General features: G+C 46.9%; 1 protein-coding gene across 7 annotated transcripts in view; it reads right to left on the bottom strand.

Annotated features, from left to right (window-relative positions):
* The window catches only part of LOC106567259 (calmodulin-binding transcription activator 1), a 485,887-nt gene that overhangs the window by 95,775 nt on the left and 372,879 nt on the right, over nucleotides 1–17,233 (bottom strand). For all 7 annotated transcript variants that reach the window (XM_014136342.2, XM_014136343.2, XM_014136344.2 and 4 more), the window contains one exon: nucleotides 13,199–13,270. In XM_014136342.2, coding sequence (XP_013991817.1) covers nucleotides 13,199–13,270 — 72 coding nt within the window. The remainder of the gene's footprint in view (nucleotides 1–13,198; nucleotides 13,271–17,233) is intronic.

Genomic DNA, 17,233 nt, shown 5'->3' with positions numbered 1-17,233 from the left:
ACTGTCTCTAACCTCTCCCTGGGCTGGAGCAGATGGAGCAGACAGAGAAGAGAACCATGAGGAGGAAAGGAGAGGAGACAGAGGTGAGGAGAGAAGGAGAGGAGACAGAGGTGAGGAGAGAAGGAGAGAAGGAGAGGAGACAGAGGTGAGGAGAGAAGGAGAGAAGGAGAAGAGACAGAGGTGAGGAGAGAAGGAGAGAAGGAGAGGAGACAGAGGTGAGGAGAGAAGGACAGGAGACAGATGTGAGTAGAAAAGGAGAGAAGACAGAGGTGAGGAGAGGAGACAGGTGAGGAGGGAAGGAGAGGAGACAGAGATAAGGAGAGAAGACAGAGGAGAGGAGAGAAGGAGAGAAGGAGAGGAGACAGAGGTGAGGAGAGAGAAGGAGAGGAGAAAGGTGAGGAGAGAGGGGAGGTCAACAGCGAGATAGGTGAAAATAGATGAGCAGAGTGAGGGGAGGAGAGGGTTGAGAGAGGAGGAGGAGGAGAGGAGACAGGATAAGGTTTACGCCCTGCTGTGTTTCAGTGTGACATAAGCAGGAGATCACAGTGAGGACAGACACAGGAGGAAAGGAGAGCAACTGAGATATGTTTCACACACGGTCGTAGAATTACAACATTATGTTAATCACATTACTTTTATATTACAATGCATTCCCATATTAGTACATTCACACTGTCTGTTTTATCTAGAGGCGACAGAATAGGCTTCTTCCAACTCTGTGTGAACTGAGAGGAGCAGCTGAGATTTAACATTGACATTAGAGGAAATCTAACAGTCTCTCGTTTGATTAGAATCATTCCACCACACTGTCTATGGCTGGGCTTGGCTAGCACTAACCCAACACAACCAGCAGGACTGTCTCTAACCTCTCCCCTGGGCTGGAGCAGATGGAGCAGACAGAGAAGAGAACCATGAGGAGGGAAGAAGAGGTGAGGAGAGAAGGAGAGGAGACAGAGGTAAGGAGAGAGGGGAGAGAAGGAGAGGAAACAGGTGAGGAGAGAAGGGAGAGAAGGAGTGGAGTGAGGTGAGGAGAGAGAAGGAGAGAAGGTGAAAAGAGATGAGCAGAGTGAGGGGAGGAGAGGGTTGAGAGGGGAGGAGGAGGAGGAGGAGGAGGAGGAGGAGGAGGAGGAGGAGAGGAGACAGGATAAGGTTTACGCCCTGCTGTGTTTCAGTGTGACATAAGCAGGGGATCACAGTGAGGACAGACACAGGAGGAAAGGAGAGCAACTGAGATATGTTTCACACACGGTCATGTTCATCTAACAGCTGTTCTCCTCATGGCAGGGGAGAGCAGAGAGGCAGAAGAGCAGCATACTGCTGAGAGGTCCATATCATCTCCAGATATACAGCAGGCTCAGGCCCTCAGAGACCTGCCTGTCTACAGCCTGCCTGTCTACAGCCTGCCTGTCTACAGCCTGCCTGTCTACAGCCTGACACACACACACTGCCTGGCCCTACCAGAGCCAAGCAAAGGCTATACACCCAGATAATCGTGTTGTTTAGGTCTGTTCCTGTCTTACTATCCCTAGTTGGCCCTGTGCACCATGTCTGTACTACTGTACTCTGACTGACTCTATTCCACTCTACAGAGCCACCAGTCCTCAGCTGACTGAGCACGAAGTCATTAACTATTCTAACAGTATAGACTTCAAGGATGGTATACCTGTCTTTTCATGACAGCCACCTGCACAGTTAAAAAGTTACAATTTTATACATGTGGGCCCAAACTAGCAGGCAGAAAAAGCACAGTTAAATATTTATCATGAGTCCTGGGATGAGTTGGGACAGTGACCACCATGTTGGCCATCGGTGAGATACTGTCGGTAAACAAATCACAATGAATAAAGCAATGAAAGAAACCTCTCTGGTAATACAAATTCTAGTCGCGCCGGTTGGAGCTCAGTGTTCATTTCTAATCTCCCTACCGTCATATCTAAGCCAATATGACACAAATGTGTGAAATATCGCAAAACAACTTGATTGGAGGTGCACAACACACGCCTCTCTTCAGGGTCTGTCAGACAGTTACCGAGAACCATTATAACACACACAAACCCTCCCAAACCTAGCTCAAATTCTAGACGTGGAATTAAAACAAGACTACAGAGACCATTGGGTGACCATTAGACTTTTTTGTAGGTGCAAACAGTTTTTATTAAATTCACAATTTATCACTCTTACGAACACATTTCTGGGTATACTTCACTATATCTGATGAATGTACGTTGGATTGTAAATTGTATATTTAGTGATAACTCACTTTTGTTTCCAGGTAATGTAGTACTAGGCCTTTCTTCAGTAAATGTTAAAGTACATTTTCATGTTAATAGTTAATGGGTACATGTTTATTATTTGTGTATTTTCTAGGAGCTTTCTCGATTGTCTGGTTAAAAGACATTAGGAATTTTTTGTCCAGTTTACTCCACATTGGCTTAAATTAGTTTTAGTTTTTTTGCTTCCCTCTGGAAAATCGGGTGTTAATATTAAATAAATACTAATAACTACATTATTTGTCATGCTGGTGTACTCTTTACTTGTATTACTGTGTTTTGCTGTATTGTTGTATAATCACGTTCCTGTGTAAAAATCATGGAAATTAAAAACAAAAAACAATGTTTTAAGTGAGAATTTACATGAGCACCACAATGCGTACTTCACCCATGCTCCACCAAGGTTTTCCAACACACAGCTTTGACCTACTACAGTAGCTATGATGGTCTATTGTACTTCCAACAGGTTGCTTAGGATTTAAACCTTCTCATTCATACTAGAGGAGGAGCTCCCACAACAATGTGATTTGTATCGCATACAAGGTAATGGATTAGAGGGATAATGGACTTTACAGTATCCTGCAAAAAAAATAATGTATGCATAAAGTATATACACTGAGTATACAAAACATTAGAAACACCTGTTGTTTCCATGATATAGACTGACCAGCTGAATCCAGGTGAACACTATGATCCCTTATTGATGTCACTTGTTAAATCAGCGTAGATGAAGGGGAGGAGACAGGTTAAAGAAGGATTTTTAACACCTTGTAGAGTCCATGCCCTGACGAATTGATGCTGTTCTGAGGAGAAAAAAAGGGGGGGGTGCAACTCAATATTACGAAGGAGCTTTAGCCTCCAGGCATCTGTGGCTCCAGACCTACAGCCACGGAGCCATGGAGCCAACACACACACACACACACGCTCACACACACACACACACACACACACACACACACACACACACACACACACACACACACACACACACACACACACACACACGCTCACACATGCTCACACACACACACACACACACACACGCTCACACACACACGCTCACACACACACACACACACACACACACACACACACACACACACACACACACACACACACACACACACACACACACACACACACGCTCACAGCGATCGACCAGGGGTGTGTTGAACCACACACAGCAAACTCCACTCTACTACACACAGCCAAACTCCACTCTACTACACACAGCCAAACTCCACTCTACTACACACAGCAAACTCCACTCTACTACACACAGCCAAACTCCACTCTACTACACACAGCCAAACTCCACTCTACTACACACAGCAAACTCCACTCTACTACACACAGCCAAACTCCACTCTACTACACACAGCCAAACTCCACTCTACTACACACAGCCAAACTACACTCTACTACACACAGCCAAACTCCACTCTACTACACACAGCCAAACTCCACTCTACTACACACAGCCAAACTCCACTCTACTACACACAGCCAAACTCCACTCTACTACACACAGCCAAACTCCACTCTACTACACACAGCCAAACTCCACTCTACTACACACAGCCAAACTCCACTCTACTACACACAGCCAAACTCCACTCTACTACACACAGCCAAACTCCACTCTACTACACACAGCCAAACTCCACTCTGCCACACACAGCCAAACTCCACTTGACTACACACAACCAAACTACACTCTACTACACACAGCCAAACTCCACTCTACTACACACAGCCAAACTACACTCTACCACACACAGCCAAACTACACTCTACTACACACAGCCAAACTCCACTCTACTACACACAGCCGAACTCCACTCTGCCACACACAGCCAAACTCCACTCTACCACACACAGCCAAACTCCACTCAACCACACAGTCAAACTCCACTCTACTATACACAGCCAAACTCCACTCTACTACACACAGCCTAAATACACTCTACCACACAGCCAAACTACACTCTACTACACACAACCAAACTACACTCTACTACACACAGCCAAACTACACTCTACTACACACAGCCAAACTACACTCTACTATACACAGCCAAACTCCACTCTACTACACACAGCCAAACTCCACTCTACTACACACAGCCAAACTCCACTCTACCACACACAGCCAAACTCCACTCTACCACACAGCCAAACTACACTCTACCACACAGCCAAACTACACTCTACCACACAGCCAAACTACACTCTACCACACACAGCCAAACTCCACTCTACTACACACAGCCAAACTCCACTCTACCACACACAGCCAAACTCCACTCTACCACACAGCCAAACTACACTCTACCACACCGCCAAACTACACTCTACCACACAGCCAAACTACACTCTACTACACACAGCCAAACTCCACTCTACCACACAGCCAAACTACACTCTACCACACAGCCAAACTACACTCTACCACACAGCCAAACTACACTCTACTACACACAGCCAAACTACACTCTACTATACACAGCCAAACTACACTCTACTACACACAGCCAAACTCCACTCTACTACACACAGCCAAACTCCACTCTACCACACACAGCCAAACTCCACTCTACCACACAGCCAAACTACACTCTACCACACAGTCAAACTACACTCTACCACACAGCCAAACTCCACTCTACTACACACAGCCAAACTCCACTCTACTACACACAGCCTAAATACACTCTAATACACAGCCAAACAACACTATACTACACACAGCCAAACTCCACTCTACTACACACAGCCTAATTCCACTCTACCACACACAGCCAAACTCCACTCTACCACACAGCCAAACTACACTCTACTATACACAGCCGAACTCCACTCTACTACACACAGCCAAACTCCACTCTACTACACACAGCCAAACTCCACTCTACCACACACAGCCAAACTCCACTCTACCACACAGCCAAACTACACTCTACCACACAGTCAAACTACACTCTACCACACAGCCAAACTCCACTCTACTACACATAGCCAAACTCCACTCTACTACACACAGCCTAAATACACTCTACTACACACAGCCAAACTCCACTCTACTACACACAGCCTAAATACACTCTACTACACACAACCAAACTCCACTCTACCACACATAGCCAAACTCCACTCTACTACACACAGTCAAATTCCACTCTACTACACAGCCAAACAACACTATACTACACACAGCCAAACTCCACTCTACTACACACAGCCTAATTCCACTCTACCACACACAGCCAAACTCCACGCTACTACACACAGCCAAACTCCACTCTACTACACACAGCCAAACTCCACTCTACTACACACAGACTAAATACACTCTACTACACACAGCCAAACTCCACTCTACTACACACAGCCTAAATACACTATACTACACACAGCCAAACTCCACTCTACCACACACAGCCAAACTCCACTCTACTACACACAGCCTAATTCCACTCTACTACACACAGCCAAACTCCACTCTACCACACATAGCCAAACTCTACTCTACTACACACAACGAAAATTCCACTCTACTATACATAGCCAAACTCCACTCTACTACACACAGCCAAACTCCACACTACTACACACAGCCAAACTACACTCAACTACACACAGCCAAACTACACTCTACCACACATAGCCAAACTCCACTCTACTACACACAGCCAAATTCCACTCTACTACACAGCCAAACTCCACTCTACTACACACAGCCAAACTACACTCTACCACACAGTCAAACTCCACTCTACTATGCACAGCCAAACTACACTCTACCACACACAGACAAACTACACTCTACCACACACAGACAAACTACACTCTACCACACAGCCAAACTCCACTCTACTACACACAGCCTAAATACACTCTACCACACAGCCAAACTACACTCTACCACACACAGCCAAACTACACTCTACCACACACAGACAAACTACACTCTACCACACAGCCAAACTCCACTCTACTACACACAGCCAAACTACACTCTACCACACAGTCAAACTCCACTCTACTACACACAGCCAAACTCCACTCTACTACACACAGCCAAACTCCACTCTACTACACACAGCCAAACTACACTCTACCACACACAGACAAACTACACTCTACCACACAGCCAAACTCCACTCTACTACACACAGCCTAAATACACTCTACCACACAGCCAAACTACACTCTACCACACACAGCCAAACTACACTCTACCACACACAGACAAACTACACTCTACCACACACAGACAAACTACACTCTACCACACAGCCAAACTCCACTCTACTACACACAGCCAAACTACACTCTACCACACAGTCAAACTCCACTCTACTATACACAGCCAAACTCCACTCTACTACACACAGCCAAACTCCACTCTACTACACACAGCCAAACTCCACTCTACTACACATAGCCAAACTACACTTTACCACACACAGCCAAACTACACTCTACCACACACAGACAAACTACACTCTACCACACAGCCAAACTCCACTCTACTACACACAGCCTAAATACACTCTACCACACAGCCAAATTACACTCTACCACACACAGCCAAACTACACTCTACCACACACAGACAAACTACACTCTACCACACAGCCAAACTCCACTCTACTACACACAGCCTAAATACACTCTACCACACAGCCAAACTACACTCTACCACACAGCCAAACTACACTCTACTACACACAGCCAAATTACACTCTACGACACACAGACAAACTACACTCTACTACACACAGCCAAACTACACTCTACCACACAGCCAAACTACACTCTACCACACAGCCAAACTACACTCTACTACACACATCCAAACTCACTCTACTACACACAGCCAACTTACACAGAACTTACAGTAAAGGAAGAGGGAGGGAGGGAGGGAGGGAGGGAGGAGGGAGGGAGGGAGGGAGGGAGGGAGGGAGGGAGGGAGGGAGGGAGAAAGTGAAAGAGAGATGAGAGAATAGTAGGCCCTCTCATCATACAAACACTGCTTTGAGATAGAAGTACAGAGAAAACGAAAGAGAGAAAGAGAGAGAAAGATAGAGAGAGAAAGAGAGAAAGAAAAAGAGACCTCACCATTCATTTCATTATCTGATTCCACATCACTCTCTCCTCTCCTTCTCCTCTCCTCTCTTCCAGCCCAGCTCAGACTATTGACCCTGCTCTCTCTCCATGGATGTGGCAGGCAGGCAGCAGGAGAAAGTACGTTTCCCCTCAGACCCCCTCCGTATTAATATCATAACTATCCTGACCTCCGTGGCACCGGGGGCTAGCACACAGCACCCTACATTCCATTAGTACTAAACAAGAGAAGGGGACATGGATAGATTGAATCAATCAGGAGAGCCACCAGGACTGAAGGGGGAGTGTGTGTGTGTGTGTGTGTGTGTGTGTGTGTGTGTGTGTGTGTGTGTGTGTGTGTGTGTGTGTGTGTGTGTGTGTGTGTGTGTGTGTGTGTGTGTGTGTGTGTGTGTGTGTGTGTGTGTAGCTAGGTCTGGAGGCAGGAAGCAAAGGTATGACACTGATTCAACATCATTATTCCCCCAAATGTCAATTTTGTGCTGCGTCAATTGGAACGACTGGAACTTTTTCCCGAGTGACAGACTGCACAGTGAGCCACTCTGTTCTGCAGCTCTGATGCAGTTTGCAGCCCTTAATTGTGGCAGTACTTTTTCTCAGTCTGTCTCATTTGCTGGGCTGGCAAAGACTCTTTAAAGTGGTCTAATGCCACTGTGAGGTGGTGGCAGGGATGGGCTGATTGAGAAGGAGAGGTGAAGAGAACAAAAGGAGAGAACAGGAGAGAGGAGGACCCCCCTCCCACACAGCCAGGTCTCCATTCTCATCACCTCCTCTTCTCCCGTCTCATTACCAAGGCTTTGACTCAATAAAGACTGGATAAAGAGGCAGATGCCCACAGGCCAAATCCCCCTCAGACATTTTCTCCTTTAGTCTCTCCCCCTCTCCCCAGCACTTTCTGCTCCCCAACTCTCTCAATTTAATTGAATTCAAAGGGATTTATTGGCATGGGAAACATATGTTTACATTGCCAAAGCAAATGGAACAGACAATTAACAAAAGGGAAATAAACAAGGAAAACATTAGTACATCTCTCTCATCCTCTGTTTCTTCTCCCCAACTCTCTCTATATCTCTCTCTCTCTCTCATCCTCTGTTTCTTCTCCCCAACTCTCTCTATATCTCTCTCTCTCTCTCATCCTCTGTTTCTTCTCCCCAACTCTCTCTATATCTCTCTCTCTCTCATCCTCTGTTTCTTCTCCCCAACTCTCTCTATATCTCTCTCTCTCTCTCATCCTCTGTTTCTTCACCCCAACTCTCTCTCTCATCCTCTGTTTCTTCTCCCCAACTCTCTCTCTATCTCTCTCTCTCTCTCATCCTCTGTTTCTTCTCCCCAACTCTCTCTCTATCTCTCTCTCTCTCTCATGCTCTGTTTCTTCTCCCCAACTCTCTCTCTATATCTCTCTCTCTCTCATCCTCTGTTTCTTCTCCCCAACTCTCTCTATATCTCTCTCTCTCTCATCCTCTGTTTCTTCTCCCCAACTCTCTCTCTATCTCTCTCTCTCTCTCATCCTCTGTTTCTTCTCCCCAACTCTCTCTCTATATCTCTCTCTCTCTCATCCTCTGTTTCTTCTCCCCAACTCTCTCTATATCTCTCTCTCTCTCATCCTCTGTTTCTTCTCCCCAACTCTCTCTCTATATCTCTCTCTCTCTCATCCTCTGTTTCTTCTCCCCAACTCTCTCTATATCTCTCTCTCTCTCATCCTCTGTTTCTTCACCCCAACTCTCTCTATATCTCTCTCTCATCCTCTGTTTCTTCACCCCAACTCTCTCTCTCATCCTCTGTTTCTTCTCCCCAACTCTCTCTCTATATCTCTCTCTCTCTCATCCTCTGTTTCTTCACCCCAACTCTCTCTCTATATCTCTCTCTCTCATCCTCTGTTTCTTCACCCCAACTCTCTCTCTATATCTCTCTCTCTCTCATCCTCTGTTTCTTCACCCCAACTCTCTCTATATCTCTCTCTCATCCTCTGTTTCTTCACCCCAACTCTCTCTCTCATCCTCTGTTTCTTCTCCCCAACTCTCTCTCTATATCTCTCTCTCTCATCCTCTGTTTCTTCTCCCCAACTCTCTCTCTATATCTCTCTCTCTCTCATCCTCTGTTTCTTCACCCCAACTCTCTCTATATCTCTCTCTCATCCTCTGTTTCTTCACCCCAACTCTCTCTCTCATCCTCTGTTTCTTCTCCCCAACTCTCTCTCTATATCTCTCTCTCTCATCCTCTGTTTCTTCTCCCCAACTCTCTCTCTATATCTCTCTCTCTCTCTCATCCTGTTTCTTCTCCCCAACTCTCTCTCTATATCTCTCTCTCTCTCATCCTCTGTTTCTTCTCCCCAACTCTCTCTCTATATCTCTCTCTCTCATCCTCTGTTTCTTCTCCCCAACTCTCTCTCTATATCTCTCTCTCATCCTCTGTTTCTTCTCCCCAACTCTCTCTCTATATCTCTCTCTCTCATCCTCTGTTTCTTCACCCCAACTCTCTCTATCTCTCTCTCTCATCCTCTGTTTCTTCACCCCAACTCTCTCTATCTCTCTCTCTCATCCTCTGTTTCTTCTCCCCAACTCTCTCTCTATATCTCTCTCTCTCTCTCATCCTGTTTCTTCTCCCCAACTCTCTCTCTATATCTCTCTCTCACCCTCTGTTTCTTCTCCCCAACTCTCTCTCTATCTCTCTCTCTCTCATCCTCTGTTTCTTCACCCCAACTCTCTCTCTATATCTCTCTCTCACCCTCTGTTTCTTCACCCCAACTCTCTCTCTCTCTTCCTGTGTTTCTTCTCCCCATCTCTGTGCTTCTGTGTGGCTGTTGGCTGCTGCTGATTTACATGTTTAATTCACTGGTGACCTTTCCCTGTTGGTGATCAGGAAGCAGAGGGAACTAGCCCTCCAGTCTCCAGTCCCTCCACAGCCTCAGATCAGTGCTGCTCTCCTGTTGACAGACTACTGCTGCACAGCACAGCTCTATAGACACAGCAAACACAGGGTAAAACAGGGTAACACAGAGTAAAACAAGGCACACAGGGTAACAAAAGGTAACACAGGGAGACAAATGTCACACAGGGTAAAACAGGGTAACAAAAGGTAACACAGGGTAACACAGGGCACACACGGTAACACAGGGTAACACAGGGTAAAACAGGGTAACACAGGGCACACACGGTAACACAGGGTAACACAGGGTAACACACGGTAAAACAGGGTAACACACGGTAACACAGGGTAACACACGGTAACACAGGGTAACACAGGGTAAAACAGGGTAACACAGGGTAAAACAGGGTAACACAGGGCAAAACAAGGTAACACAGGGTAACACAGGGTAAAACAGGGTAACACAGGGTAACACACGGTAACACACGTTAACACAGGGTAAAACAGGGTAACACAGGGTAACACAGGGTAACACAGGGTAAAACAGGGTAACACAGGGTAAAACAGGGTAACACAGGGTAACACAGGGTAACACACGGTAACACAGGGTAACACAGGGTAAAACAGGGTAACACAGGGTAAAACAGGGTAACACAGGGTAAAACAGGGTAACACAGGGTAACAGACGGTAACAGAGGGCCAAACGGGGACAGGAGGAAGCAGACCAAAAAAACAGGGTAGTCAAGATCCATCTGGGACATAGGGCCAGGGTGAGTCAGACCACATTGGCCTGAGTTGACCTAGGACTGCACATCAGCATTGTGAGAGGCCTATGGAGACAGTTGTGAGGGCTTTGAGACACATGGAAGAGGTCAGAGTTCAGTTCTTTAATAAGATAGCAGGCACTGAGATCTCAATCTGAAGTACCTTTGAATTCTACCTCAAAGCAGATGACACCAAAAAATATTCTGGAGTTTCTGTTGTCAGTTAGTGTTGAGCAGCGTACAGCCTATTGTAGCATGTTATAGCTCAGTGACAGAGTGTGAGAGAGAATTTGTCTGCTTCCCAAATGGAAGCACATTTCCTATATCAGCCACTCCTTTTGACCAGGGCCCATAAGTAGTGCACGATATAAGGAATAGGGTACCATTTGGGACGCAGCCCTTCTGTTAGCTGGATAGCAAGGGTCTGAGTACACCTAAGTCATCCAGAGCTGAGCTCAGAGGAGAAGAGAGGAGAGCCCTGGGTGAGGTGAGGAGAGCAGGCCAGGCTGGAGTATACTCACACACACACACACACACACACACACACACACACACACACACACACACACACACACACACACACACACACACACACACACACACACACACACACACACACACACACACACAGCTTTTATAAGCTGTTGAGCTGTGGAGGAGAGAGTGAGTGACAGGTGTATGTGTCCTAAGACGGAGGTGAAGAGAAGTGCTGAGACAGCTCACGTAGTGTGACCCCCTCTGTGTGTGTGTGTGTGTGTGTGTGTGTGTGTGTGTGTGTGTGTGTGTGCCCGTTTCCCAGAGCCAGGCTGCAGTGTCAGGGCTAGCTTTGATCTGTCTAGCAGGCAGGCAGGAGGGTACCAAGGTGATGTCTAATCTGCCTGGTCTGCCTGCCCAGCTCCATTAGGCCTGAATTAGACTTGAAGGAGCTGCTGAACCACTCTGAACAGAGAACAAGGGGGTCAAGGAGAGACGGGGACGCAATGACTTCAGGACAATAACAAAAGATAAACACTTTCCCCTAACATGTGTCAAATAGATCCCTACATCCCTACCTCCATCCCTACCTCCACCCCCTACCTACACCCCTACCTACACCCCATCCCTCCACCCCCTACCTCCACCCCCTACCTCCACCCCATCCCTCCACCCCCTACCTCCACCCCATCCCTCCCCCATCCTTCCACCCCTACCTCCACCCCATCCCTCCACCCCTACCTCCACCCCCTACCTCCACCCCCTACCTCCACCCTTACCTCCACCCCATCCCTCCACCCCATCCCTCCACCCCCTACCTCCACCCCATCCCTCCACCCCCCTACCTCCACTCCCTCCCTCCATCCCCTAACTCCACCCCTACCTCCACCCCATCCCTCCATCCCCTACATCCACCCCTACCTCCACCCCATCCCTCCATCCCCTAACTCCACCCCCCTACCTCCACCCCATCCCTCCACCCCCTACCTCCACCCCATCCCTCCATCCCCTACCTCCATCCCATCCCTCCACCTGCCTACCTCCACCTCATCCCTCCATCCCCTACCTACACCCAATCCCTCCATCCCATCCCTCCATCCCCTACCTCCACCCCCTACTGGGTAAATAAGGAATGAAAAGGGGGCCACAGAGATAAGGAAGGAGAGAGTGAGAGAGAGAAAGAAGGAGAGTGAGAGAGAGAAAGAAAGAAAGAAGGAAAGAGAGAGGGAGAGAGAGAAGGAGAGAGAGAGGGAGAGAGAGAGAGAGAAAGAAGGAGTGAGAGAAAGGAGAGAGAGAGTAGGAAAGAAGGAGTGAGAGAAAGGAGAGAGAGAGAGAGAGAGAGAGAGAGAAAGAAAGAAAGAAAGAAGGAGTGAGAGAAAGGAGAGAGAGAGAGAGAGAGAGAGAGAGAGAGAGAGAGAGAGAGAGAGAGAAAGGAGAGAGAGAGAGAGAGCGAGAGAGAGAAAGGAGAGAGAGAGAGAGAGAGAGAGAGAAAGGAGAGAGAGAAAGGAGAGAGAGAGAAAGAAAGAGGGAACACTGTGTACTGTCTTTTTATCTGCTGTGTGTCAGAGAGGAAGACATGCTCCTCCTAACCATTCAGGCAGTGTGAGAAAAGCTGGTGGAGTTGACCTGTGTAGGAGTAGAGGAGGGAGGAAGGATGTTATGTGTACATGTGTGCAGAGGAGGGAGGGAATCTCTTACCTGGAGCAGCCAGTAGCACCTGCGGTGGAAAGTGGGGATGATGGAGGAGTGGACGTAACAGCCATACAGACACTGCAGAGGGAGGAAACACAGAGACAGAACAGCCGTTATAGTATAGTTACAGTGTAACTCAACACAATAGACTGACCTCCACCCCCACTGACTCCCGATCCCTGACCTCTAACCCCTGATCACACACACAGGCCATTGTCTTCAGAACAAAGGTAGTGGTGACCTGGGACAAGCTGCTATGAACACTGATAAGGTTGAATGGGTTAATACCACCTATCTCTCTCTCTTCCTCTTTCTCTCCTTTCCCTTTCCCTCTCTCCATCCCCTTTCTCCTCTCTCTCTTCCTCTTTCTCTCCTTTCCCTTTCCCTCTCTCCATCCCCTTTCTCCTCTCTCTCTCTCTTCCTCTTTCTCTCCTTTCCCTTTCCCTCTCTTCATCCCCTTTCTCCTCTCTCTCTTCCTCTTTCTCTCCTTTCCCTTTCCCTTTATCCATCCCCTTTCTCCTCTCTCTCTCTCTTCCTCTTTCTCTCCTTTCCCTTTCCCTCTCTTCATCCCCTTTCTCCTCTCTCTCTTCCTCTTTCTCTTCCTTCCCTTTCCCTTTATCCATCCCCTTTCTCCTCTCTCTCTCCTTTCCCTTTCCCTCTCTCCATCCCCTTTCTCCTCTCTCTCTTCCTCTTCCTCTTTCTCTCCTTTCCCTTTCCCTCTCTCCATCCCCTTTCTCCTCTCTCTCTTCCTCTTTCTCTCCTTTCCCTTTCCCTCTCTCCATCCCCTTTCTCCTCTCTCTCTTCCTCTTCCTCTCCTTTCCCTTTCCCTTTATCCATCCCTTTTCTCCTCTCTCTCTCTCTTCCTCTTTCTCTCCTTTCCCTTTCCCTCTCTCCATCCCCTTTCTCCTCTCTCTCTTCCTCTTTCTCTCCTTTCCCTTTCCCTTTATCCATCCCTTTTCTCCTCTCTCTCTCTCTTCCTCTTTCTCTCCTTTCCCTTTCCCTTTATCCATCCCCTTTCTCCTCTCTCTCTCTCTTCCTCTCCTTTCCCTTTATCCATCCCCTTTCTCCTCTCTCTCTTCCTCTTTCTCTCCTTTCCCTTTCCCTTTATCCATCCCCTTTCTCCTCTCTCTCTCTCTTCCTCTTTCTCTCCTTTCCCTTTCCCTTTATCCATCCCTTTTCTCCTCTCTCTCTTCCTCTTCCTCTTTCTCTCCTTTCCCTCTCTCCATCCCCTTTCTCCTCTCTCTCTCTCTTCCTCTCCTTTCCCTTTCCCTTTATCCATCCCCTTTCTCCTCTCTCTCTTCCTCTTCCTCTTTCTCTCCTTTCCCTCTCTCCATCCCCTTTCTCCTCTCCCCCTCTCTCTCTCTCTCTCTCTACCTCTCATTCCATTCTCATTCTCCTCTCCCTCTCTCTCCCTGAACATAACCATAAGACTCTCCCTCCTGCCATAACCCCACTCTCCTGACAGGATGATTCAGGTGCCCCTACGTCCCCCTTCCCTCCTCCTCACCCCCCGACGTGCTACGTAGCGTTACTAAAGCCAGGCATTTATTAATATCCTTATCACACACAGATAATACAGTGCCTGGGGGCTCCTTATCCGTGGAGAGGGAGGGAGGGAGAGAGGGAGGGAGAGAGAGAGAGAGAGAGAGAGAGAGAGAGAGAGAGAGAGAGAGAGAGAGAGAGAGAGAGAGAGAGAGAGAGAGAGCACGCTGGAGCACAGCCACAGCCAGGGCTGATAATGCCTCCTCACTAGTATCTGGCATAGAGAGGCAGTGGGGCGACCAGACATTTTTCACCAGAGCCCAGGTCAAAAGTAGTTCACTCTATAGGGAACAAGGTGACATCTGGGATGCAAGCTAACAGCTACAGCAGCACAACACTACAACACCTGGGCTAGAGGTGGGGCAGCGGTTAACTCCTTCCCAATGCTCCTCATACTAAACTCTGAATCCGATGGGCTCTGTCCAAAGGTACTTCACTATGGCCTATATGAATAGTGTACCATTTTGGAAGCAGCTCTACTCAGAGAGGCCTGCAATCCCAGCTCCCTGGTTTACAGCTAGTCCTGTTACAGCCTCACACTGACTCTGGCTGGCAGCAAGGAAATACACTGTGTAATGCAATATTTGTGATGTGAACAGAGTAGCAGTGGATTCCTCTTAAGACAAGGGGTTAGCTTGGCTCTTTGAGGAATAAATCAATCTAGAGTCTAGTGTTTGTTTCAGCCTCTTGTTCTCCAAACCACTGGGATATCTGTTTATTTAGAGAGGAAGAGGAGTGGTTTACTGCATGGCAGCCTGATACCACACACACACACACACACACACACACACACACACACACACACACACACACACACACACACACACACACACACACACACACACACACACACACATTATTCACTAGTGTTCAATAAGGTAAACAGTGTTTCCCAGGGCTGTGTAGATCTGAAAGGGTAGGAGGTGGTAGAGAGGAGGTGAGTGGTGTGAGAATGTTTGTGTCTCTATGTTTTGGTCTTGTTAAACTAAACACCAGTTCTAAAGAGTAGGGCCTGCAGAGGAACTGAGTCTGGATTAACACCAGTTCTAAAGAGTAGGGCCTGCAGAGGAACTGAGTCTGGATTAACACCAGTTCTAAAGAGTAGGGCCTGCAGAGGAACTGAGTCTGGATTAACACCAGTTCGAAAGAGTAGGGCCTGCAGAGGAACTGAGTCTGGATTAACACCAGTTCTAAAGAGTAGGGCCGGCAGAGGAACTGAGTCTGGATTAACACCAGTTCTAAAGAGTAGGGCCTGCAGAGGAACTGAGTCTGGATTAACACCAGTTCTAAAGAGTAGGGCCTGCAGAGGAACTGAGTCTGAATTAACAGTCATTTGCAAACATCAAACAGTGTGATTAATTATACCAACGTGCCACAGCAGAGCCACAGAGACCAGGCTGGGTGTGGAAAGGCCATCACACATCTTAACATACGCATAAACACACACAGTAATGAGAGCACAAACACAACACACAAATAGACACATAGATACACACGCCCATAAACAAACACACACACATGAGCAAACACACACACATAAACAAACACACACACATAAACAAACACACATAGACAAGCATGATACAATAGATGAAATACTCTCCAGGTGTTCCATTGTCTACAACACAAAGCAGCCATTTAGTGATGATACCAGCGCTACAGAGCACCACGTGACATGTGATGTGGACTTCCATCTGGTCTCATTGTTACACTGTAACACCATCCATTACTTCTGTCTGCAATAGAACGCATACCTCCACCCACTCCCACTGCTCTGTCATCCATTACTCCTGTCTGGCAATGGACAGATTCCTCCTCCCACTACTACCATGCAGCGCACAGTTATAGACACACAGTTATAGACACACAAACAGTTATAGACACACAGTTATAGACACACAAACAGTTATAGACACACAGTTATAGACACACAGTTATAGACAAACCTTTATAGACACACAGTTATAGACAAACAAACAGTTATAGACAAACAAACAGTTATAGACACACAGTTATAGACAAACCTTTATAGACACACAGTTATAGACAAACAAACAGTTATAGACAAACAAACAGTTATAGACAAACAAACAGTTATAGACAAACAAACAGTTATAGACAAACAAACAGTTATAGACAAACAAACAGTTATAGACACACAGTTATAGACACACAGTTATAGACACACAGTTATAGACACACAGTTATAGACAAACAGTTATAGACACACAGTTAGACACACAGTTATAGACACACAGTTATAGACAAACAAACAGTTATAGACAAACAAACAGTTATAGACACACATTTATAGACACACAGTTATAGACAAACAAACAGTTATTGACAAACAAACAGTTATAGACACACAGTTATAGACACACAGTTATAGACAAACAAACAGTTATAGACACACAGTTATAGACAAACAAACAGTTATAGACACACAGTTATAGACACACAGTTATAGACACACAGTTATAGACAAACAAACAGTTA

This window comes from Salmo salar, chromosome ssa13 (genome assembly GCF_905237065.1).
Source record: "Salmo salar chromosome ssa13, Ssal_v3.1, whole genome shotgun sequence".
Classification (NCBI taxonomy): domain Eukaryota; kingdom Metazoa; phylum Chordata; class Actinopteri; order Salmoniformes; family Salmonidae; genus Salmo; species Salmo salar.
The sequence above is the reverse complement of the archived record's forward strand: the minus strand, read 5'-3'. Positions and strand labels throughout refer to the sequence as shown.